This window comes from Hakea prostrata, chromosome 6, assembly GCF_041222555.1.
Source record: "Hakea prostrata isolate BN-2017 chromosome 6, UWA_Hpros_2, whole genome shotgun sequence".
NCBI classification, from domain to species: domain Eukaryota; kingdom Viridiplantae; phylum Streptophyta; class Magnoliopsida; order Proteales; family Proteaceae; genus Hakea; species Hakea prostrata.
The window spans coordinates 30,085,055-30,107,654 of record NC_142605.1 but is presented as its reverse complement, the minus strand read 5'-3'; the positions used below and the strand labels follow the sequence as shown (position 1 = coordinate 30,107,654).

General features: G+C 38.3%; 3 protein-coding genes across 5 annotated transcripts; 1 reads left to right on the top strand and 2 right to left on the bottom strand.

Annotated features, from left to right (window-relative positions):
- Nucleotides 1-1,061: 1,061 nt before the first annotated feature.
- On the bottom strand, nt 1,062-2,818 carry LOC149013251 (F-box protein At3g07870-like). The gene is made up of 2 exons (XM_089158113.1): nt 2,729-2,818; nt 1,062-2,493 (listed from the first exon to the last, which is right to left on the bottom strand). Exon 2 carries the CDS (start codon nt 2,417-2,419, stop codon nt 1,235-1,237), a length of 1,185 nt encoding a protein of 394 aa, XP_089014239.1. The 5' UTR covers nt 2,420-2,493; nt 2,729-2,818; the 3' UTR covers nt 1,062-1,234.
- LOC149013250 (F-box protein At3g07870-like) lies at nt 2,522-4,106 on the bottom strand. Its single transcript, XM_089158114.1, has one exon. The coding sequence runs from the start codon at nt 3,888-3,890 to the stop codon at nt 2,814-2,816; it is 1,077 nt and encodes a 358-aa protein (XP_089014240.1). The 5' UTR covers nt 3,891-4,106; the 3' UTR covers nt 2,522-2,813.
- A 1,772-nt stretch (nt 4,107-5,878) lies between these two features.
- LOC149013249 (ribose-phosphate pyrophosphokinase 1) lies at nt 5,879-22,481 on the top strand. Of its 3 annotated transcripts, none has more exons than XR_016173910.1 (10): nt 5,879-6,286; nt 6,376-6,549; nt 8,252-8,500; nt 9,501-9,644; nt 9,780-9,947; nt 20,152-20,221; nt 20,367-20,448; nt 21,075-21,234; nt 21,704-22,154; nt 22,407-22,481. XR_016173910.1 is itself a non-coding variant. In XM_089158112.1 (9 exons), the coding sequence occupies exons 1-9, from the start codon at nt 6,167-6,169 to the stop codon at nt 21,740-21,742; spliced, it is 1,206 nt and encodes a 401-aa protein (XP_089014238.1). In that variant the 5' UTR covers nt 5,879-6,166; the 3' UTR covers nt 21,743-22,210. The 3 variants fall into 3 exon arrangements, 1 of the variants encoding a protein (XP_089014238.1); XR_016173911.1 differs by lacking the exon at nt 22,407-22,481 and having other exon boundaries at nt 21,704-21,975; nt 22,069-22,210; XM_089158112.1 differs by lacking the exon at nt 22,407-22,481 and having other exon boundaries at nt 21,704-22,210.
- Nucleotides 22,482-22,600: the final 119 nt, after the last annotated feature.

Below are 22,600 nucleotides of genomic sequence, written 5' to 3'. Positions count from 1 at the left end.
AGAGTTCATAAATAGGTTGATTTATAAATTTTAGAAGAAAAAAAACTACATTATTTTACCAGCCAAACAATTGGTAAAACTAAAACACTTTCCTTCACTTGTAACCACCAAATGACATAAAGGGAAAAAGAATTCCTTTCTCTTCCCTTCCCTTTTTCATTCCCTCGCAGCCAACCATACTCTAATGTAAATTTGCAAATTCATTGTATTGTTTCATAGATGAAAAAGATGGTCTCTCTTGTTTTCTCTTAGCCTTTTTATTATTGGTCTCTTATCACTGGTTCTAGGAGCTGTAGATGGGGTGGGTTTCTTTCTTTCTTTCTTTTTTTTTTTTTTTTTCGGGGGTGGGGGGGGGTGAAGAGTACAATTATCACTACAATTATCACTACGGATAGGTGCAATAGGAGAAGACATGACAAGCAGATGATCGGAATTGAACCCACACATCAAGACTTCTCTGAACTGTGCAGAAAGGTTTCCGTCGTGTGGTTCACCAATTTGATCTTCCACATACAGGTACTGTAAAATAGGCGGCTTTTATCTTGTGACTTGGAATAAATCTCCTTTGTGGAGGAAGGGAATAGCCACTAACTGTGCAAAAATGATTAGTTTCTCCTTCAGAAACCAACCCACTGCAAATTCAACTTTCACAGGTTCTACAGAAAACATAAATATAAGATCCTTTGACAATCATAACTTCAGGGAATTTGAAAGAAAAAAAAAATGATATTCAATTCTGTTTTTGAGTATAATCAATCCTCTGAGGCTCTCTATCCATATACAGCATTTATCTTTTTGAAACAAGACACATGGTAGAGTGCCTACCGCTTAGCAGGATTATCTTTAAGCATTATCCTCTTAATGAGTTGCCCCAGCAAATCTGCCATGGGAAAAGTCAATACAAAAGGTGGGAGATGATGCCTCTTCAACCCTGTCTACAGATTACAAGAGACCAAAAACACATCATTTGATAATTTTGTCCACTTGAAAAAGTGATAATGCAAGTGAAAATGCAAAGACAGAATTTAATTCTGTAAATAATGACTATAGCACTGGAATCATGTCAACAATACTGTATTCATAGACATAATACACACGGTATACACAACATGGGGAATCAAACTACATCACATATACACAGAAAAATTAAATATAGGAGCAACAAAGCCTACCAGAATACTTCGAATTATGCCATCATTTTCCAGAACATATCTTTACATATGCAGCATGCATCTCAAGTACAAGCTTCTGGTGAAGTAAGAGTCCCAATAGAAATACCAACTTCAGACCAATCTGAAACACCTTGAATTGCAAGATTTCTAAACTTTTTTCTTTTTGGATCATACAATACTAGCTTTCTATGTTGCATCTCCAGCAAAACTTCTCCACTCTTTGTAAATCCAAGCGGCCTCAAGTGGTTAAAATGACCAATAGCCATGGGTTGGCTGATGGAGAACTGCTTAACCCAAGATTCTCCAACTCCATAATCCTTCATCACCCATATCTTGACTTGATTATCATGAAGTGTACAAATCATACAAAGCAATTCACCCAAAACCCCCAATTTGCTATGAAAGCTATGATCCCCAAAGTAAGGTTGCGGCAATTCTCTAAACTCCTCATCTCCAACATCAAAAGAAGCAATGGTGTCTGGCCTGGAACTCTGAATCGCAATCCAATGAAGAGCTCCATGAACGAAAACCCCTGATAACCAATCACGAATATCGAAGGGGATCTCGCCAATCCTTCGCCATGAATCCGACCCAAAGGTATGCACATCGACCACAGAACGACACGAGCTGATCATCCTACCATCAACATGGAAGTAAACAATTCTTAACACCTTGTACACATCCTTTGATGGACTGTACCCAAAACCCAGAACAGGAAAACGAGAAACAGCACGACCTGGAAACTGAAACGGTGCGTAAGGCAATATCTTGTAGTTTCTGGTAACAGGGTTCCAAACTATGACATCATAAGCACGAGTCAAGTACCCCAAAAGACAAACCAACCCATTGCAAGAGCCAACAATTTCAATGGTGGAAAGCTTGAAGGGCAGATCAAGCTTCGTGGGTTCTTCATCCCAGGTATCATTGTGGCTGGAATAGAGAACATGGTATAGATTGGATCCACAGTTTAGAATGAGGTTAGGGTTGGATGCATTTGATTCAGCTGTATAATCCAACTGTTGTTTGATGAAATGAGAATCTGTAAAAAAGTCTCGCCAGGCTTTGCACACGCACTTGAATCGGAAAAGGGATTTGATGGGTACCCTTGAGAGGATGTTAGTGACAATTTCGTGAGGAATGTCCCTCATGCTCTGCTTCTCTTCTCTCCCCCTCTCTCCCTGTGTCTCGCTCCTTAACTGAAAATCTGCAACTTCTTTCTTTTCTGGCATTTTAGATCTGGGTGCCATGACTATCTCTTCTGGACTTTATAGCCGTGTGGAATGTTGGAATACTTGGATCCCAATCTTCAAACTTTATCCAACTGAAAGATATTTTTAAAAACTTGGTCAGAGCAGGAAGATATTTTGCTTACAACAATATAAAATTGACCATGGCGAAAGTACAATAGGATGACAGCATGTGGATTGCAGATACATTTAACCCACAAGATCTAAGACAAACTGGGACCCAGAAACAGTAGATATTACAACCTAAGTAAACCAAAAGAAAGAAATCAGTTCTACAAATCCTGCCTACAACTGATAATGTTGACACACCTTGCAAATTAAATACGGCAAAGAGAGCATCAAGCAACATGATGAACATAGAAAAATTAGATCTTCACAGATGCTGCTACTCATTTCAATTGCACGAATTGGGCGAAATAAGAGTCCCAACAAAAGTTCCAACTTCAGACCAAGTTGGAGCACCTAGAATCGTGATGGTTCTAAATGTTTTTCTTCTTGGATCATAGAGAATTAGCTTTCTGTCATGCATCTCCAGAAGAATTTCCCCACTCTTTTTAAACCCAAGTGGCTTCAAGCATTTAAAATTGCCAACAACCATTGGTTGGCTGATAGAGAACAGTTTAATCCATGATTCTTTCACTCCGTAATCCTTCATCACCCATATCTTGACCAGATTATCATGGTACGTACAAATCATAGAAAGAAATCCTCCCAAAACCTCCAATTTGCTTTGAAAACCATTATCGCCAAAATAGGGTCGTGGAAATTTTGTTAACTTCTCAACTCCAATGTTAAAAGAAACAATAGTTTCAGCTCCTGAACTGCTATTTGCAATCCAATGAAGAGATCCATTAATGAAAGTCCCAGAGGACCAACCAAGAATTTCAATGGGAACTTTGCCGATCTCCCGCCACGAACCCGACCCAAGGGTATGAACCTCGACCAAGGAATAAGAAGACCTGTTCAACCTACGATCAGCGGGGAAGTGAATAACTCTAATCACCTTGTACTGATTTTTCGATCGACTGTAACCAAAACCCATGACAGGAAAACGAGAATTTGGATACCGACTTTGAGCAAAAGGCAGCTTTTTTAAGTCTCCGGTAAATGGATTCCAAACGATGACATCAAGCACACGCTTCGTGAAACCTAAAAGGCAAACCAAGCCATTGCAAGAGCCAACAATCCCAATATTGGAAAGCTTAAAGGGAAACTTCAGATTCACGGGCTGAGCATCCCAAGTATCATCACGATTGGAATAGAGAACATGATATAGATTGGAACCACAGTTGAGTATGAGATTAGGGCTAGAAATACTGGTTTCAAGTGATCGATTCAGATGCTGTTTAATGAAATGAGGATCTGAAAGTAAATCTCGCCAGGTTTTGCAAACGCACCTGAATTGAAAGAGATATCTCACCGATACCCTTGAGAAAATGTTCATCAAAATTTCATATGGGATGTCGCTCATGCTGCCGCCGCTCTGGCTACTGCAACAGAATTGCAATTGCTCTGGCGTGAGGTTTAAGCAGCTTGGCCTTCTTCCTTTAATGGCCACCGAGTGATAAGGTCACCGACTATTTCTTGACTTTGACTTGGACCAATGAGGTGGTTCCATTCATCTGCGTGGACTTGACTCGAGAGACCAGGGGCGATTTTGCTGGGTTCTTGCCGCTGATGTGCACAATTACCGACTCTTTATTTTGGGGTAAAGGTGAATAGGTGATGAGCTTTTTATATATAGGTAGTGTTAGTCTTATCAACCTACTTTGAATGGAATAAACCAATTTTTTTTCCAAATGATCCGAAGCATGTTTGAAGTAGTTGAGATTTAATGAAGATTACGTGGCGACCATTCAACGCTAGGCATCATAGGCACCACACGTCAAGTGCACTAACTTAACAAGATTCGACCAAAAAAGAGTCTGAATTAGAACAAATTTTCAACCCACATGATTAGTTTATATACTTGCGATCCCTAAAGTGATATTGTTTTTGCCATTTTAGGTGCAATCCAAGATTACAATATTGTTTACATGGGGTTATATGCCATTTAGTGGGGTTTACTGAGGCAGTTAATCAGTCGCCATGGAGGGTGTAAATACGATAAGATTCATTGGCCACAAATGCTAAGATTTAGGGTCGTTTTGATTGAAGATATTCATGACTTGAGATGAGGAGTGTGGCTTTCGTCACAATGTTCGAGAGCTAAATAGTGGTCTCGATTCCTTGGTGGGAGGGATGGAGCTTTAGTGTTGTGTAATTAATGATGTTTATTTTTTTTCAATTACAAAAATATTCCTATCAAAATATGAAGAAAAGAAAATAAAAAGTGATTTAACAATTTTCAGCGATAAATTAGACTAATATGTCAAATAAAATTCAATTATAGATGTTTGTGTTTAAGGCCTCTATTTTGGAATACTAGTGTAATTTATTCTCTTGAAATTATTATTTTTTCCCTATAAAACACGTGATATTTTTTTAAGAAAATTCTGAAAACATAAGAATCCAAATCTTATTTTCTAGGGCATGTTTGGTTACTTGAGCTTGAAGATTTAAAAAATCTAAAGATTTCAAATATATGAAGTCATGATTTATAAAATTAACTGTTTAATCTTTGGAATGAAATCTATAGACTCATTTTGAAAAAACATCTATGGAATCATCGTTCAAATGTTTAGCACTTTTACAGTAAGACCTCATACCCATAAATCTATAGATTCATGTTTTTAGTGTAAAAATGTGAATTCCTATATTTCATGAATCCAAGGATTCACACAACCAAATGAATATAAATCTTCCATTTGTGAATTCATAGATTTGAGATATCTGGATTCATATAACCAAACAAGCCCTAAATTTAGAAATGATAGGACTCTTAGTCTTCTCTCTCTCTATCATCAAAGATTTTACTTTTTAGGTTAAATACAAATTTCCTTTTTCTTTTTTCTGTGAGAAGATTGAATACATCTTATGAATCAAACGGATTAAAATATTTCCTACATATTAGGCCTGCAATAGGGCCGGAATGGGTCGAGCTTTTGCAATCCTAAGCCCAGCTCCATATATTATAATCTAAGCTCATTTCCACTCTAACCCTATTTCAGGACCAATGATTATTATCTTTGACCATAAGTCCTACAAAGTCAAGCCAAGCCTATTCCCACTCTAATTGATCTTGTCCTTAACTCTAATTGACCCTATCATTGGCCTTAGTCCTGATTGTCCATATTATTGTCTCTATTATTAATTCATTGAGATCAAGCATTAGGGTCATGATTATGGCCAGAATGAAGGCCAAAATCATGGCCAAGGTAAGGGCAAAAAATTAGGGACGTGTTAGGACAAGCCGGGCAGGTCAAAGAGTAATCCAGGCCTACCCTTGGCAATGTCAATGCCCATATATTTTAGCTCTAACCCGTCCAGAAAGCCAAAATCTTGAGCTAAAACCTATTTGAACTCTGGGCGGCTCAGGCCAAACGTGCACCCCGGCATGTCAGTGGAGGATTCTTAGTAAAGGAATATACCAAACCCGAACTGCAAACGGTACCCGCTCCAATTGAATCTATTTTGTCCTTCATCACTCTGCCATAATAAAGCGAAATCAGAAAACTGTCATGGAAGTTCTTGCGGTATCTTCAAACTGATTTTGCGAGGAACGAGTCCAGAGGTGATGAAAGTTTGAAACCCTAACTTAAATCCGCAACTTTGCTGTATTGGTTCAAACGTTCAGAGAGTAAGAAGATGGCCTCTCTCGTTTCTTCTCAACCGCTTTCTTCTTCGTCCCTTATTTCTCGTTCTGGGAGCTCTGGATGTTTCATTTCTAATGAGTCTCGCCCTCGGATTTCTTTTCGGAATGCCGTGGTTAGTTTACAGTTTCGACGATTTCCTATAACCTTAATTGCTACCTAGAATTTGTTAGTTTCTGATTTATGATTGTCTGCAATGTAAAGAGGTGTGATTTGTTGGAGCCGTTAAAGTTCACGAACGGAAAACCAGACGTTCCAGTCGATAATGGACATGTAGTGCCGAGTTTCTGGTCTCCAATTCACCAAGAAAGTAGAGTGAACAGGAGCGATACCAGGCTGCGTATTTTCTCCGGCACAGCAAACCCCTCACTTTCTCAGGTAAGTAGTTATTTAGTTATTTATTTCCCCCCCCCCCCCCTTTCTTTCTTTTATGCAGATTGAAGTAGAAAGTTACGCTTAACATAGAGATCGAGGATGGGTTCTTTGTGGGATAGAAAGCAACAGAAAAACCATGCAAACGCTGTTTGTTGCATTTGGTGAATTTATTTATTTATGTGTATGGGTAGTTTTTGTTAAATGGTGTGACAATCTGATTGCCTTTATATCGCAATTTACTATGTCTTTTATGTGGAGTTAAGTGGTCAATTTGATTATCAGAAGTCGTCAATTTCCAGTCAAGTAACCATGAGAAGCCTTGTTAACTTCCTCTAAACTTTGGACATAGAGGTGGTCATATTAAGCACTCAATATTACACATCTTAATCTATGCTTGGCCAGTTTGATTGCCTGGTGCTGCTCTTTTTGTTCTTTTGAACTGCATCATTTTCTGCTATCTAGACTGAGAACTTAAATTTGAAGATCCACAAGCTGTTTAAGGTATATTTGAAGATCCACAAGCTGTTTAAGGTATTCTTGGCACTTAAATCAGAACTTGGGTGGATGCTCTACATGCAATTACTAATTTGTGCTTCTTTCTCGATACAATATCCGAGGTTTGGAGAGTTAGCATTCATGATGAAACAACAGCCCTTCACTGTGTTTTGTAACATTTCTGGTACACTCATCATTTCAAGGAATGGAAATTACTATTTTCTATTATATTTCATATCTTAGTAATCATTCATTGGGATTGTTATTTACTTCTGACTGCATTCATGCTTCTTTTGCAGAATGTGAGCTTTCATGGTAGAAATTCCTTATTAATTGTTGTTTTGGCCCAACTCTATTCTTAAGTACCTCTCTCTCTCTCTCTCTCTCTCTCTCTTTTTTTTTTTGGGGGGGAGGAGGTGTGTGCGAGTTATTGTTGTTTTACTGCACTATTTGTCGTGCTTAGGATTCTTCCAAGCTGTCATTGGGAGTTGCTTGAGCCTTGTCCTTGTTGTAGGTGACTTCTTTGTTCTTAATTTTTATTATTGCTAGTAAGCTGTTCACATTCAGTTAGTCTTTTTCCAGCATTGAATAAAATTGCCTAAACTCCAGCTGATAAATTATAAGAATCTAACCACCAGTTGAGGCTGATATTGAATTATGTTCCTCTTTTTGATTCATACACCACTCGACTTAAACCTTGTGGTCATTGAATGGCTTGTCCATGACTTTTTTACTTGTTCCTACTTACTTTTTTGCTGTTTTGTTGACTTCCTATTTCTGTCCATGTCAGTTTCTCACCACCCAACTCATTGCCTCCTGATGTTTTTACCACATAAACATCCCACTAGGTTCTCTAGATATACTGATGTCATCTTCATCTTGGAGTTGTATATAGCCAAAGTTTTTGCTCTGCTTTGGATTACTTTGATTCTGCTATTTGTAGATTTTTCAGTGTCAATTTGTTTTGGCCTATCGTACCTCATCAGGAGTGTGAGCTCATTCAGCTAGAGAATATGACATTAACTTCTGGCATTGCTGCAGATATTAAGTGTATATTTTTATGGTTTACAAGGAAATGAGGGTCATTACCTTTAGCTTTCTTTCTTGTGAGTAAATGCCACTTTTTTTTTTACCAGGGACTGAATGTGTTGGGACTTCAGATGTCAGTGAATCTTTTCTCCTTTCCCCTGAAGCATTATATTTTTCTCAGGAAATTGCATGCAATATGGGACTGAAGCTTGGGAAGATCAAAATAAAGCGATTTGCTGATGGCGAGATTTATGTTCAGTTACAAGAGAGTGTTCGAGGATGTGATGTTTTTCTAATACAACCCACCAGCCCTCCAGCGAATGAGAATCTCATGGAGCTTTGTATAATGATAGATGCTTGTCGGAGAGCATCTGCCAAAAACATTACTGCTGTGATACCATATTTTGGATATGCTAGAGCAGATAGAAAGGTAACTCTCTTTTTTTTTTTTATTGTGAATGTGTGATGAGATCATCTATAGTTCGAATAGCACTAGTGTCATTTGCCGTCTGAAATACAATTGCAATTGGTGGTGGACATGCATACAACTTGCCTATTCATTGATTACCACTCAGACATCCTTGGTCAAAAAGTATACATGATCTGACAAGCAAAACATTTATGGGCTACTGTCTTCACTAAGGTGAAAATATCATGTAGCTGTGTTGATCCAACCAAGCTGAGTTCATGGAATCATAATTTTGTTTCTTTTTTTTTTTTTATTTTACTTTTATTGCAACTTAGAAAATCTTGAAGGGCATGGATTATCCATTTCCATTTTAATATTGGAAGGCTTTCCTTTTTGTTTCGTGTATTTGCCATGTAGTAGGTTGGATGGAGCCTATTTTGTAGACAGTTTGACCATGATACCCTACTCGTGTATTAAGTTTCAATCGCACTATGATCCCGCCAAAGGCAAATAATGTTTTGAAAAATCAGGAATACAAAGAGTTTGCATGGACTACCAAATGGTTGAGTGCTAATACAAGAATGGATGCCAAGACATGGGAGGATATATGACTGAATTAAGTTTGGAAATTGACATTCCACCAATCTTGACCATTCTCTATTTGTTCAATAGTTGCCTTCCTATGTGCACATGTGTTGACCTTTGCCTTGTCTTATTGTAGGATACAATTTACATAATAGGAGAATTTTGCACATGTGCTGACCTTTTGCCTTGTCTTTTTGTAGGATACAACTTAAGTAATAGGAGAATTTTGCACATGTGTTGACTTTTTGCCTTGTCTTTTTGTAGGATACAACTTAAGTAATAGGAGAATTTTGCACATGTGTTGACCATTTGCCTTGTCTTTTTGTAGGATACAACTTAAGTAATAGTAAATTTCAGGTCTCTAACCTAAATATTTGTTTCCAAATTGGTTCTTAGATTCTTTTGTCCTAATAATTGCTCGTGTTTTTTTCTTCAGACTCAAGGCCGTGAGTCTATTGCAGCTAAACTTGTGGCAAACTTGATTACAGAAGCAGGTGCAAACCGTGTGCTTGCTTGTGACCTTCATTCTGGGCAGTCCATGGGTTATTTTGATATTCCTGTAGATCATGTATATGGTCAGGTAATTATTGCATTGTTGTTTATTATCAGCAACGTCGTCGTCGGGTTTATTTGCTTTATTGTTGTGGTGAAGTTCTTTTTTCTTAATGAGGTTTGCTTTTACTGATATGCAAATTACTGTGTTTTTTCCCTATAGCCTGTGATTCTGGATTATCTAGCAAGCAAGAGTATATGCTCTGATGACCTAGTAGTGGTCTCACCAGACGTTGGTGGTGTTGCTAGAGCCCGAGCTTTTGCCAAGAAGCTATCTGATGCCCCACTTGCCATTGTGGATAAACGGCGTCATGGCCACAACGTTGCTGAGGTATTGATTCTATTAGATGGTAGTGCTAATGTCTATTAACTTCTGTTGATACCATACTAAAATTCTAGGATATTAATTAGGTAGACTGTTTCGAGTGAGTACTCATGGTGCTTGGGTCTTCACCCATATGTAGTGGGTGATTGCCATCATTTCTTGGTTTTGACTAAGGAGGATCTCTCATCTTTATTTTCTCTTTTCTCTTTTTTTATTTATGTATATATATATATCTTTTTTTTTTTTTTTTGGGGGGGGGGGGTTGTGTGTTGGTGCAGACCTTACAAGGCTGGCAGCCAAGACCGACTCTAGTATAATGAAGGATAGAAAAAACCCAAAGTTATCGTGGTTGCAAGTAGGGGGGAACAAAAGAAAATAAATAGATGAGAGACTACTTACCACCCATACATTACATGTGCTTAATTAATAATAACAAAACACAAAAGTCCAACTTGTACCAAGTCTATCATTTAGGCTTAGGATTGGACTTTTGTCGAGGGTCCTGGCTAACTCATTACTTGGGCAGGGCTTTAATTGAGCTGGGCGTTCATTCAAGAATATCTCTTAGCAAAATTGTTGAAAGAAACGATTGTGGTGAATGGCTTTTTGATCCATGATCTCAAGCCCTCTATTTATAATTAAGTGGAAAGTAGACTATTACAAGGAATAGAAGTTTACATGAATGCAAACTCTAATTTAACTCCTATACAAACTCTTATTAGACTCCTAATAGAATCCAACACTCCCCCTCAAGTTGAGGCATAGATATTAGTCATGCCCAACTTGCCTACAATAGGAAGGAAATCTCTTTCTTTCAAACCCTTAGTGAAAACATCTGCTACTTGGTCTCCAGATCTTACAAAAGGCATGCAGATAAGCCCTTGTTTCAACTTTCCTTTGACAAAAAACCTGTCAATTTCAATGTGCTTAGTTCGATCATGTTGCACTGGATTATTAGCAATACTAATAGCAGACTTGTTGTCACAATATAACATCATAGGGTTTGGAACTTGGACTCCAATATCTTGCAGCAAGCCTTTCAACCATAGTAGCTCACAAACTCCACGAACCATAGCTTTATATTCAGCTTCGGTACTAGATAAAGCTACCACATTCTGTTTCTTACTTCTCCAAGTAACTAGATTACCTCCAACAAAGGTACAGTAACCTGAAATTGACTTCCTGTCTGGAGATCCAGCCCAATCTGCATCAGTGTATGCTTTTACTTTTAGATTATCGGTGGGTGATAGAAGTATTCCTTTTCCAGGAGTTCCCTTCAAATACTGTAGTATTCTGTAATGACCTTCATATGAGCTAAATATGGATCATGCATGAATTGGCTCACTATCCTACAGCATAAGCGATGTCTGGCCTGGTGTGGGACAAGTAAATAAGCTTCCCTACCAGCCTTTGGTATCTTCCTTTGTCCACTGGTTCTCCCTCTTTTTCTTTAAGTTTAGCTCTAGCTTCAACAGGGCTATCAACTGGTTTACACCCCAACATTCCCACTTCTGATAATAGATCTAGGACATACTTTCTTTAGGATAGGAATATACCTTTATTTGATCGAGCCACCTCAATCCCTAAGAAATACTGTAACTTCCCTAGATCTTTAATTTCAAACTCTTTACCAAGAAAGTCTTTTAACTTTTGAATTTCTTCACCATCATTCCCTGTGATGACAATATCGTCTACATAAACAATGAGAAGTGTGATGTTAGTACCTGACTTCTTGACAAATAGTGTATGATCAGCATTGCTTTGCTTGTACCTAATAGAAGTCATTGCCTTCAGAAGGCGTCCAAACCAGCATCTAGGAGACTGTTTTAACCCATATATTGACCTCTTCAACCGACAGACTTTCCCTGCAGTATTGTCATCGGAAAAACCATGTGGGATTTCCATATAGACCTCTTCTGCTAACTCCCCATGTAAGAAGGCATTCTTTACGTCTAGTTGGTGCAAGTTCCAGTGTTTGTTCACAGCTACATACAACAAAACTCTGACAGTATTTAGTTTCGCAACAGGGGCAAAGGTCTCCTGATAATCAATCCCATAGGTCTGGGTAAACTCCTTTGCAACTAGTATAGCTTTCAACTTGTTGACTGATCCATCCATATTTTGTTTAACCACAAATACCCATTTGCAGCCCACTGGTTTTTTTCCTGGAGGAAGTGTAATCAGCTCTCAAGTGTCATTTTTCTTCATTGCCTGCATTTCCTCTACCATAGCTTCCTTCCATTTCTTATCAGCATAGGCTTCCTGCCAACTTTTAGGAATAGATACAGATGACAGAGAGGATATAAAAGCATGGTAGGAGTCAGACAAAGAGTTATAAGAAACATATTTAGCTATAGGATGTTGAGTACAAGATCTGACCCCTTTTCTAACAGCAATAGGAAGATTGGAAGAAGATACCTCGGTAGAATCGATTCCGGAGCAGGGAGACCCAAGTGGTAACGTATCACCTTTCTCCACTTGCTTTAGCCGGTTGTATTTCTTCCTCTGATAAGTCTTCACCTCCTTATTCTGGTCAATCTGGTTTTAAAAGACCCCAACAGTGTGTCTCACAGGAGTGGTCTCCCCCTGGCTAGGTTCTTCACATAGTTCAGAAAACGAAGGGGGTGGATTAGAGTCCTTAGTTATACTGGCCGAAGTCTCCCCCTGGTCAGGAAACTCTTCTGGGACTCTAAAGTTGTGTTGGTCTATGATAGGAAGATCTAGAGTCGGAAAGAACACCTCTCCTCTAGGACTCTCCCCCTGGAGAGGTGTATAGTAAGGGCAAAACTCATGAAAAATTACATCCATGGATACAATGGTTTTCCTAGAGGGAGGATGATAACATTTGTACCCTTTCTGAGTAGTAGAATACCCCAAAAATATGCAACGTAGGCCGCGGGGAGCCAGCTTACTCTGGTGGGCTGTGATTCTGGCATAGCACACGCATCCAAAAACCTTTGGGGGAACAACAAAAGAAGAGGCTCCCTGAAGAATCTCATTAGGACATTTAAAACCAAGTATCCTACTGGGCATCTTATTCAGAAGGTAAGAAGCATTGAGTATAGCATCACTCCAGTACTGGTCAGGTACATTCATAGCAATCTTAATGGAACGGGCTATCTCTAAGAGATGCCGATTCTTCCTTTCGGCCACCCCATTTTGGGCAGCCGTATCAACGCAACTGGTCTGATGTATTATGCCAGAGTCAGAGAGATATCTTTGAAATTCACCATCAATATACTCGGTGCCATTGTCACTGCGAAGGATCTTTACAGTGGCATTGAACTGAGTTTTAATCATATTATGAAAATCACGAAAACATCGGAAAACCTCATTTTTTTTGTTTTAAAAGATAAATCTATGTAGAACGAGAGTGACAATCAATAAAAGTAACAAAGTACCTATGGCCAGTAATAGATACACGTCGGCAGGGACCCCACACATTAGTATGAATTAGCATACAAGGAATAGGTCTTCTGTTATGAAGAGAAGGTAAATAAGTAGAACGAGTCTGCTTTGCAAAAATGCAGGCTTCGCAAAAAAAATTATCCTCATTATAAGAAGAAACCAAATCAGGAAATATTTTCTTAAGAGTTCCTAGAGGGGGGTGACCTAGCCTACGGTGCCACTGATGAAGGTCTGATTTTACCGAATGGACTGGATTAGAAGATGTAGTCAAAGTAGACGCAGATTCTCCAATCGGCTCAAGCAAATAAAGTCCATTGTCTAGTTTACCACGTCCAATCTCCTTCCCTGTGACCAGATCCTGAAGGACACAGTAAGATGGGAAAAAAGTCACTTTACAATTCAAGTCATGTGTAAGACTACTGATAGAGAGCAAGTTACTAGAGAAAGAGGGAACATGTAAAACTTTAGACAAAGAAAGTGATGGAGAATGCTGAATGGTTCCTTTTCCAGCAATAGAAGAATATGAGCCATCAGCGATTCGAACTTTATCATTTCCAGAAGTTGGAGAATATTGTAAGAAAGAAGAGGATAAACTTGTCATATGATCTGTGGCTCCTGTATCAATGATCCAAGGAGTAGAAACTGAAGATGCTTGAAAGCTTGTAAAAGTTTTACCTGATATAGCAAGGTAGGAGTTGGTATGGGTAGTAGAGGAAGCAGTGGTCGAGGCTGTACCGTCAATAGTTGTCATGTTGACAAAATTATCTCAGGTTCTTCAGTCTTCAACCTTTCAAAGTAACTGAAATGTCGCAGAATACAATAGCCAAACCACCCAAACAAACGATAGAATTAAAAAAATACTTATAAAGAATACTTTTTTTCTTTTCTGATTCTGATTCTGATTCTGATATGATTCTGATTCTGATTCTGATTCTGATTCTAATTCTGATTCTGATTCTGATGATATGGAAAATCACAAACAGGTCCCTGAAAGTTTGTAAATTTACAAACCTAACCCTCAAACATAGTATTTACGTTTTCTGTTTTTCTTTTTATTTTGGTTGGGCTGATCGAAACAGAAAACATAAATACAGCAGTAGTCTTCACTCTTCAGGAGTCTCTTTCAGCGGAAGTTGTAGAAGCTCTGGCAGTAGAAACAGCAATAGCAGGAGCAGCGGCAGCGGCAGCAGAAGTTGCAGAAGAAGCAGCGGCAGCGGAAGTTGCAGAAGAAGCAGCAGTAACCGATTCTAATCTATGATTCTTATCGCAAAAAGCAGCAGCAGCAGGAATTCAAGAATCGCAGCAACAAGAATTCTTGTCGCGAGAAGCAGCAGGAAGAGTGGTTCTTCTTCTCTTCTTCTTTCCCTTTTTTTTTCTCTCGATCTTCGAGGTGGAACTGAAACGATAGTGCAGCGGTGCGATGGGTTTGAAGAAAGAAAAAAATAGAAGAAGATCCTAACCGAACATAGGCTCTGATGCCATGTTGAAAGAAATGATTGTGGTGAATGGCTTTTTGATCCATGATCTCAAGCCCTCTATTTATAATTAAGTGGAAAGTAGACTATTACAAGGAATAGAAGTTTACATGAATGCAAACTCTAATTTAACTCCTATACAAACTCTTATTAGACTCCTAATAGAATCCAACAAAAATATTGATTAGGCCTTTTTTATGGTGGGCCGAGACTTGGACCAGCTAGATGCTCTGCATCAAGGGCAGGTTAGAATAATTCTAGAACCCTTCCAGATAGCATTCTAAGTCAATCCCATGAAGAAATGATGTAACTCAACTAATCTACTGTAGGGTTAAGGATTCTTTAAAATAATGCCCTAGAATTCAGGGTTATCCCAGAATCTCATTTATTGAACCAGCAAATAACTAACAAAATCAGAAGGGAATGTATAATTTTTTATGAGTAGGTTTTGGGATATCAAAGATTTAACAAAAAATTCTAATGGGATGACCTTTGATGACAAGGAATACTCAGGGAAGAGCTACAGAAGTGTTTGTGAGGTCTTAGGGGTTTAACAGTCTCTTATGGGATGATTTTGGGAGACTAAAAGTTACCCAAGCTGTTGAAAGAGAATAGTATAGATTGATCTTGGGAGGAACAGGATTTAACAAAAGTAGCTTGGAGTGGTTAGGGAAGGTTTTAGGGATGATGGAAAAGGATGGATCAAAGTTAGGAGGTTTCTTGGATTTCTTGGACTGGATGTTTGGCAATCTTCTGAATCTTTTCTTTCTCTTCTTATTTCCTTTCTTCTGTTTCTTTCTCTTCTTTTCTTCTCTTTTTTCTTTCTTTTCTGTTTTCAGACTTTTCGCAAGTCAAAGAAAGGAAAAGAGAGGAGCTGAGATAGAAAGAATGTGGAGATAGGGTGCTGCAAGGGTTGGGGGAAGAGGTTTAGGGGTGTTGCAGGGGGTAGGGAAGGGTTCCTAAGGGGCTGCGATGGTGATGGGGGGGGGGAGGGGTTTTAGAGGGCTGCGACGGGAGGGGATTCTGGGGCCTGGTGCAAGGGAGAGAAAAAGGGTGGGGGGGGGGAGGCAGTGGGTGAGAAGGGGGATGGGGTGCTGTACTTACTTGAAAAGGCTGCTGTTGATGGAAGAAGGCTTCTGGAATTTGAAGACATGCTGCTGAAATTGAAGAAAGAGGCTTCGAACTCCATCGTGGCCCTCTCAAGAAAGCCACAACTTGTTGTCCACAATTCAGTTCTTCATTCAATTCAGTCTAACATTACAATGGGGGGAAGGTTAGGGGTGGGGGGGGGGGGGGGGGGCTATTTATAGCCTTACACAAGGAGGGAAAGACTTAGACTCTAACTGGAAAACAAAGACTGACTTAACTGGGGTTTCCTTTATAGACAAGGATCTCCCTTACAACTAAGTAAACAACAACCACTCAGAATAAAGAATTTAACTTGCAATAAATGACCTAATTATCCATAAGAAATCTTTATTTAAAATCTATTCCCAGTGGCACTGGAACTCATTTGACTGAGTGAGTCAACAAGGAATTAAAGAATATTGACTCCAAAAATTAACATAGAATTCCAAAATTAAGAGAATTAACTAGTAATGAGGGGAAAATGACCAAACTGCCCTTAAAGGGTTTGACCAGCCATCTTGGTTGGGCCTTGGGACCCAAATTAGGGTTTCTGCCAGGGGGGATTTTATGCTTATCAAGAAATCTGACTGAGAACTCAAACCACTCACTCTAGGAAACTATTATTAATAAGTATAAGAACTCCTTGAAAGATGGGAATGATCTGGTAAGAGGTTTGAGAATAATTTAGGAAACACAGATCTCACCAACATTGATTTTGGAAACAGTAAAAGTAAAACTAAACACCATTTGACTAATGAATCAGATTAAACTTGGTTATCTATTTTAACAATTCTAATCCAAACCCCACAAAATTAAACAATCCATTGGTAGGATAAAACTAACTTGGAAACCAAAATTTGCAGTTTTGTTGTTGATTGTGGATACAGCCAAGTTACTGATCTGACATTCACCCAACTAAGGTCGAAGGTCACTTAGGAGTTGCTCTTGATGTCCCAAAAGTTGGGGCTGAACAGGTTATCAAATCAGATTTATTTAATTAATCAAACCCAGTTGGAAGTGACATAAAACAGAGCATCTGCTGGTTTATTAAAACTGAGATTAAGCTTTCATCTCGTCATACCTGATCTTGGCATTTGATATGAGAGTGAAGAGTAATGTTTCCTCTTGATTCAAGAGATCAATTGCAATCAAGTAGCCTTGGTAATTGATAGAACTGAAAACAATATTCAAATATTGACAAGAGACCTATCTCAAGTGGAAAGAAGCCTATTGAAAATTGGACATTTTGACCAATCTGATTCTTACAGATTCTCAATGCTAAAAAATACTGAATACTTCATCAATAGAATCATAGCTGGCTGAGCAGTCTTACGTTATTATACAGATTGAAAATGAACTCCTAAACAAATTACGGAAGCTGAACTATACCGTACTAGGAATAGAAACTCTTACAAGTTAGCTGAATACAAAAGAGCTGCATACATAATTTCTCATACTTCTACTAGAATTTGAAGTAAAGCATAAGAGCTTAATCCCGTTTGCTTGCAACGTAGCCTGAAAATGAAAGATCTATATACAGAGTTTCTCATACTTTATGAATGGAAGTAAAGATGTAAAGCTTAATCCCCCATGCCTATCTTGTACCTGCATTTTAGGCCCATTAAATTGTCCTATTAAAAAGAGAAGGATGGAATCAAAGCTCTTAAGTATGTGATCTGACCATCCACCACATTCCTTTGGTTAATACCAACCTTGATGAATAAAAGGTAATTAGCTTGGTTGGTCACTTTCATTTAATTGGACCATGCTTTTTCCACCTTGTGATAGCATGTTACAAGACCTTGTTCAGTAGTTTCTCCTAATCATGTGGGACATTTACCTCCCTAGTAGGGTCTACAAACTAATATTTGGGATAGCCATTTTGTTTTTATGCCAGGAAGACCAACCATTGAAGCTAATAATTAGCTTAGGAGACTAATGGAAAGATTTAGACAATGTAAGAAGGCTCTTCATATGGTCTTTATTGACTTGAGAAAAGTGTATAATAGTCTGTAAAGAAATAATTTGGAAAGCGTCAAAGAAGGAAAACATTCTAGCTAAATACTCGACATAGTTAAAGGTATGTATAATGGTATATTGCCTAGTGTAAGAACTTTTTTTGTTTCCTTTTCTTTTTGTTAGGGGTCGGGGGTATTGGTGGTGGATTCCTAACTACAATTGGATAATATCAGGGATCATCTTTAAGTCCATATTTGTTTTGTTAATTAAAGATTTTGCTGACTAAAGAGGTTAAAGATCAGAGCCATTGGTGTATGCTTTTTGTTGATGCTTATTGAATTAAATAAAAACAGGGATAAGTATATAGCCATTGGTGTATGCTTTTTTTCCTCTTTTTTTTTTTTTTTTTTTGGGGGGGGGGGGGGGGGGGGGGTTGTGGAGTAAACAAGAATAGATTGTGGTCTAGAACTTCATAAGCGATAGGATTTAAAGGGAAGTGGTGTAATTTAGGCAGGGGAAATACCATGCAGTGAAAACTTTAGGGCCTACGATGATGTTGCACAAATAATTAGGAATCTAGGATAGGGTGGATGAATGGAGGGACATGTTTGAAGTTTGGTATAAAGAGCGTATTACTTTAAGACAAAAGAAAATTTAATAGAAAGGTTATATGATCAGCTATAATGTATGGTATGGTGGCTATGTTGAAACATCACATGGATGAACGTCCCTTGGGTGAGATGAGGATGTTGAGATGGGTGTGTGGTAAAACTAGGAGTGATAAAATAAGCACTAGTCAAATTGAAGCTGGTTTGGGAGTTGTTCCGACACATGATGAAATGGAAGAGAGTCATTTGAAATGCCATGACTATTTACAATTGAGGCCGTTAGGTGCTTCAGTGCAGAGGAGTGATTTGATTCAGATTGAAGGAACTAAAAGATGCAGGTAATGCAGAGCATTCACTTGATGCATCACTCAGATCCTCAAAAAGGTCTGATCAGTATTTCCCCAAAAAGTACTCAAGAAAGGTAGCCAGCCCAGTTGAAGACCAGACCCACTACCTAGCCTGACCTTGGTTCAGGTCCAGCCTCCCCTGATAAATTTTTGACTCCTGGAATTCTGGCCAGAAGATTCTGTGTGTCTTTCTATATTTCAAGACAGCAATAAGTGCCTTCTCATTATCAATTCTCTATTTCTTAATTTTACTTGAGTGCCTTGGGGACAGTTTTCCATGATTAAGATTTATTAAAATGGTGTTTGAATTCTAAAATATTCTCTAGGTTTTATTTTTCTTACTTGAGTGCCTTGGGGACAGTTTTCCATGATTAAGATTTATTAAAATGGTGTTTGAATTCTAAAATATTCTCTAGGTTTTATTTTTCTGTATTCAAGACTTCCACCTCAATTGTAATGCAAATTCTGGCTGTTCTGAGGGCGACATATCAAATTATCCAAGAAAACTCTGAAATATGATTACTTCTTTTGTGAGAGGTTTTCCATGTCAGATTCCAGAAGATATATGAGAGCAGGATCAAGGTGGGAGTCCTTTGATTGTGACCTTGGTGGGACTCTGATGGTTGGCAACTAATGGGACTCTGGCTGCACATATTCAACCATTCATCCAGCATCTTACCTCCATATCATTAACCCTTCATATTCCACAACTTGACCTTGCACCCTATTTATCTTCATCTTCAGCCATCATTATCACTATCATATTCCACAACTTGACCTTGCACCCTATTTATCTTCATCTTCAGCGATCATTATCACTATCATATTCCACAACTTGACCTTGCACCCTATTTATCTTCTTCTTCAGTCATCATTATCACTTTCATTCTCATTGGTTTCATAGTTCATTTTTTCCCCAACTGTTTAGGGGTTCTCTGCCATGAACATGGGCAAATGGAATTGACCAACAGTCTGGCCTAACTTAGACTTGTTGAGGTTGTTACACTAGAGTGGGTCGGGGTTTGTCCACTGGCACTGCCTTCAAGGTCCTACCAGTGGAGACTTGAAGGACTCTGAGGAAGAAGAAGCAGGCACTAGTTCTTACAAAACAAACAATTGAATTTGAAAAGCCTTTTGAAATTTGAACTTCAGACATTCTGCCGCCTCATTTTCAGGCATTTATCAGTCTTTCCCAACAAAATTCATCTTAATTTGTAAGAATGTGGATGAAAAGGTTGTGCTATGTTGTCTAACGTGAAGTATTTCTCTAAATGCCTCTTTGCAGGTGATGAATCTGATTGGTGATGTCAGAGGTAAAGTAGCAGTTATGGTGGATGACATGATTGACACAGCTGGTGAGCCTTGTGTTATTGATTCAAGTTCAAGTTAATTATATAGCTTTCAGTTTGTCTGGGAAAACAGCACCTTTCAGTTTACTGATTCAAGTACAAGTTACTGATTTGGATTGAACTTCATATGGTATTCTACTCTTTATTCCAGGGACTATTACAAAAGGTGCTAATTTGTTACATCAAGAGGGGGCCAGGGAAGTCTACGCCTGTAGCACCCATGCTGTTTTCAGGTATCACCTCTTTAAAGTTGCATGCCTAATATCCTATAGATGTCCTAAATATCTTGCTCTTCTTTTTGGAATGGATAAGTTTGGTTTCTAGAGAATTCAGAATGAATATGTTTCCATTTTCTCTTCATAAAATTTTGGTTCTGTATTTGTTTTATAGATAGGTGGGTTTGCAGCTGGCTAATTGCCATACTCTCCTTTCTTGTTTTGAACCATTTGACTACCGTCTTTGTGATGTGTTCGGTATAATCTCCTTCGAAGAAATCCAACCATCAAATAATCATCATCAAGAATCCAATCACCACATTCCTTCACATATCCACTGAATACATGCCGAGCATTTTAAGTAACTCTGTAGATGGCTAACTATGTTGAGTCTTGAACTTTCTATCTATTCACCATCTGCAATGAGCTAATGTTCAATTTAAGTCCCCAGCATGAACATTAAATGGAGGGTCGATCAATTTTATGAAATCCATAGAGGATACAAAGAAGTGCCTCAACACTGGTTTAACATTTCTTATGATGCTATGGTTTTAGTGCAACTATTTTATTGTTAAATTTAAATGCATATTATAGGAATTCCTCATGTAAACTTACTATTTTCTTGTGATTCTTTTTGTTGGCAGCCCTCCTGCTATCGAGAGGCTGTCCAGTGGCCTGTTTCAAGAGGTGATCATTACGAACACCATCCCAGTGTTGGAGAAGAATTACTTCCCACAGCTCACTGTTCTTTCTGTAGCAAACCTATTGGGCGAGACCATTTGGCGTGTTCATGATGACTGTTCTGTGAGTAGCATTTGCTCGTAAATTGTATTATTATGAATTTATGATAACAGCAGCACCTTTTAACCCGGACTTGGATCATTTTATTCTTTTATAGTTTCTTCTGTTCGTCATTTTTCGCCCCCCCCCCCTCCTCTTTTTGGGATGCTTTTCTTGTTTCTTTGTCTCCTTTTTGTTCGGGTGGTACACAATTTGGCTCTATCCATCAAGAAGAAAAATAAATGATTCAGTTGTCTTAGTTCTGTTCCCTTATCCAACAATAGAGATTTGGTTTCTACTGCCAATTCTACTTTGCTTCTGTTGAGAAATTTGACTAATACTTGCTCCTTTTTAGTAAGAAATCTTAAGCAGGGTGGTCAGTCTCTTCTTTACTTGATTTTAATCATACATTTTGTAATCAGTGTTGGTGGTAATCATGTTGGACTTTCTTGTTTTTTGTTTTTTGTTGTTTTGTTTTTTAACTGATTGTCAGGGTACCTCTGAACCCTTCACAAGCCTGGGCATTGATTGAATCAAAATCTGAATGGTGGTCTATGCTTCCGCTCACTGCTACCAGTAAACTACTTCGGAAAGAGGAATTTCAATAGGTTACCACATTTCTAGCGATGGTTTCTTTTTATTCTATAATTCTGATCCACTTGAGATTTAGTGAGAAGCTTTTTGACTGTTAGTAACATTAGGTATCCATCTCTATTCTGAAAATTTTTGTTTCCCCAAAGCTGCAACAGACACTGGCGTGAAGAGGTGCACACATCTCTTCAAATGATGGTTGATGTGTAATGTTACTTTATGGAAGTTCCTTTTATCTTGAATTGTGTTTTGCTGTTGCGATTTCAGGAGATGTATCTCAATTTGATACTATTGTACCTCAGAAGTAGCTGCCATTACATGCCTCTTATCTCTTAATAACTTTCTTCTTCAAGGTAAATCTTTTGTAATGACGGATATGATAGTCATGTAGTAAATTTATACTGTTTGATATGTGGTTCAGTTTTAGACCGGACAAAATGATACAAATGAACCATATAATACCGATTTGTACCAAATATTGGTACCATTTTATACCAATTTAATGTAGTATAACATAGCTGTACTGTCTGATATGTGATATGATAACAGAATCACGTTAGTATATATTTTGTAGGGTCAATTTTATAATGGCTCTTCTCTTGAAGATCACAGGCATTCAGAATCTGCTCGAAATCTGATGATGAGCAAGGAAGCTTCATGGGTCCCTTGACATCGTCCTCTTAAATCCAAATCCAAATCTTTCTCTTCCCATAGCTTGTCGATCAAAGCTAAGAATATTGAATTAGAGAATTTCTCTAATTCAAATCATGTATTTCTTCCCTTCGTCACTGTCTTCTTC

Excerpts from the sequence above, each read along its gene's own strand:
- LOC149013251 (XM_089158113.1), bottom strand. The coding sequence starts at position 2,419 with ATGGCACCCAGATCTAAAATGCCAGAAAAGAAAGAAGTTGCAGATTTT.
- LOC149013249 (XM_089158112.1), top strand. The coding sequence starts at position 6,167 with ATGGCCTCTCTCGTTTCTTCTCAACCGCTTTCTTCTTCGTCCCTTATT. Across the intron at positions 8,501-9,500 it reads ATGCTAGAGCAGATAGAAAG|ACTCAAGGCCGTGAGTCTAT; the intron begins GTAACTCTCTTT and ends TTTTTTCTTCAG. Across the intron at positions 9,645-9,779 it reads TAGATCATGTATATGGTCAG|CCTGTGATTCTGGATTATCT; the intron begins GTAATTATTGCA and ends TTTTCCCTATAG.
- LOC149013250 (XM_089158114.1), bottom strand. The coding sequence starts at position 3,890 with ATGAGCGACATCCCATATGAAATTTTGATGAACATTTTCTCAAGGGTA.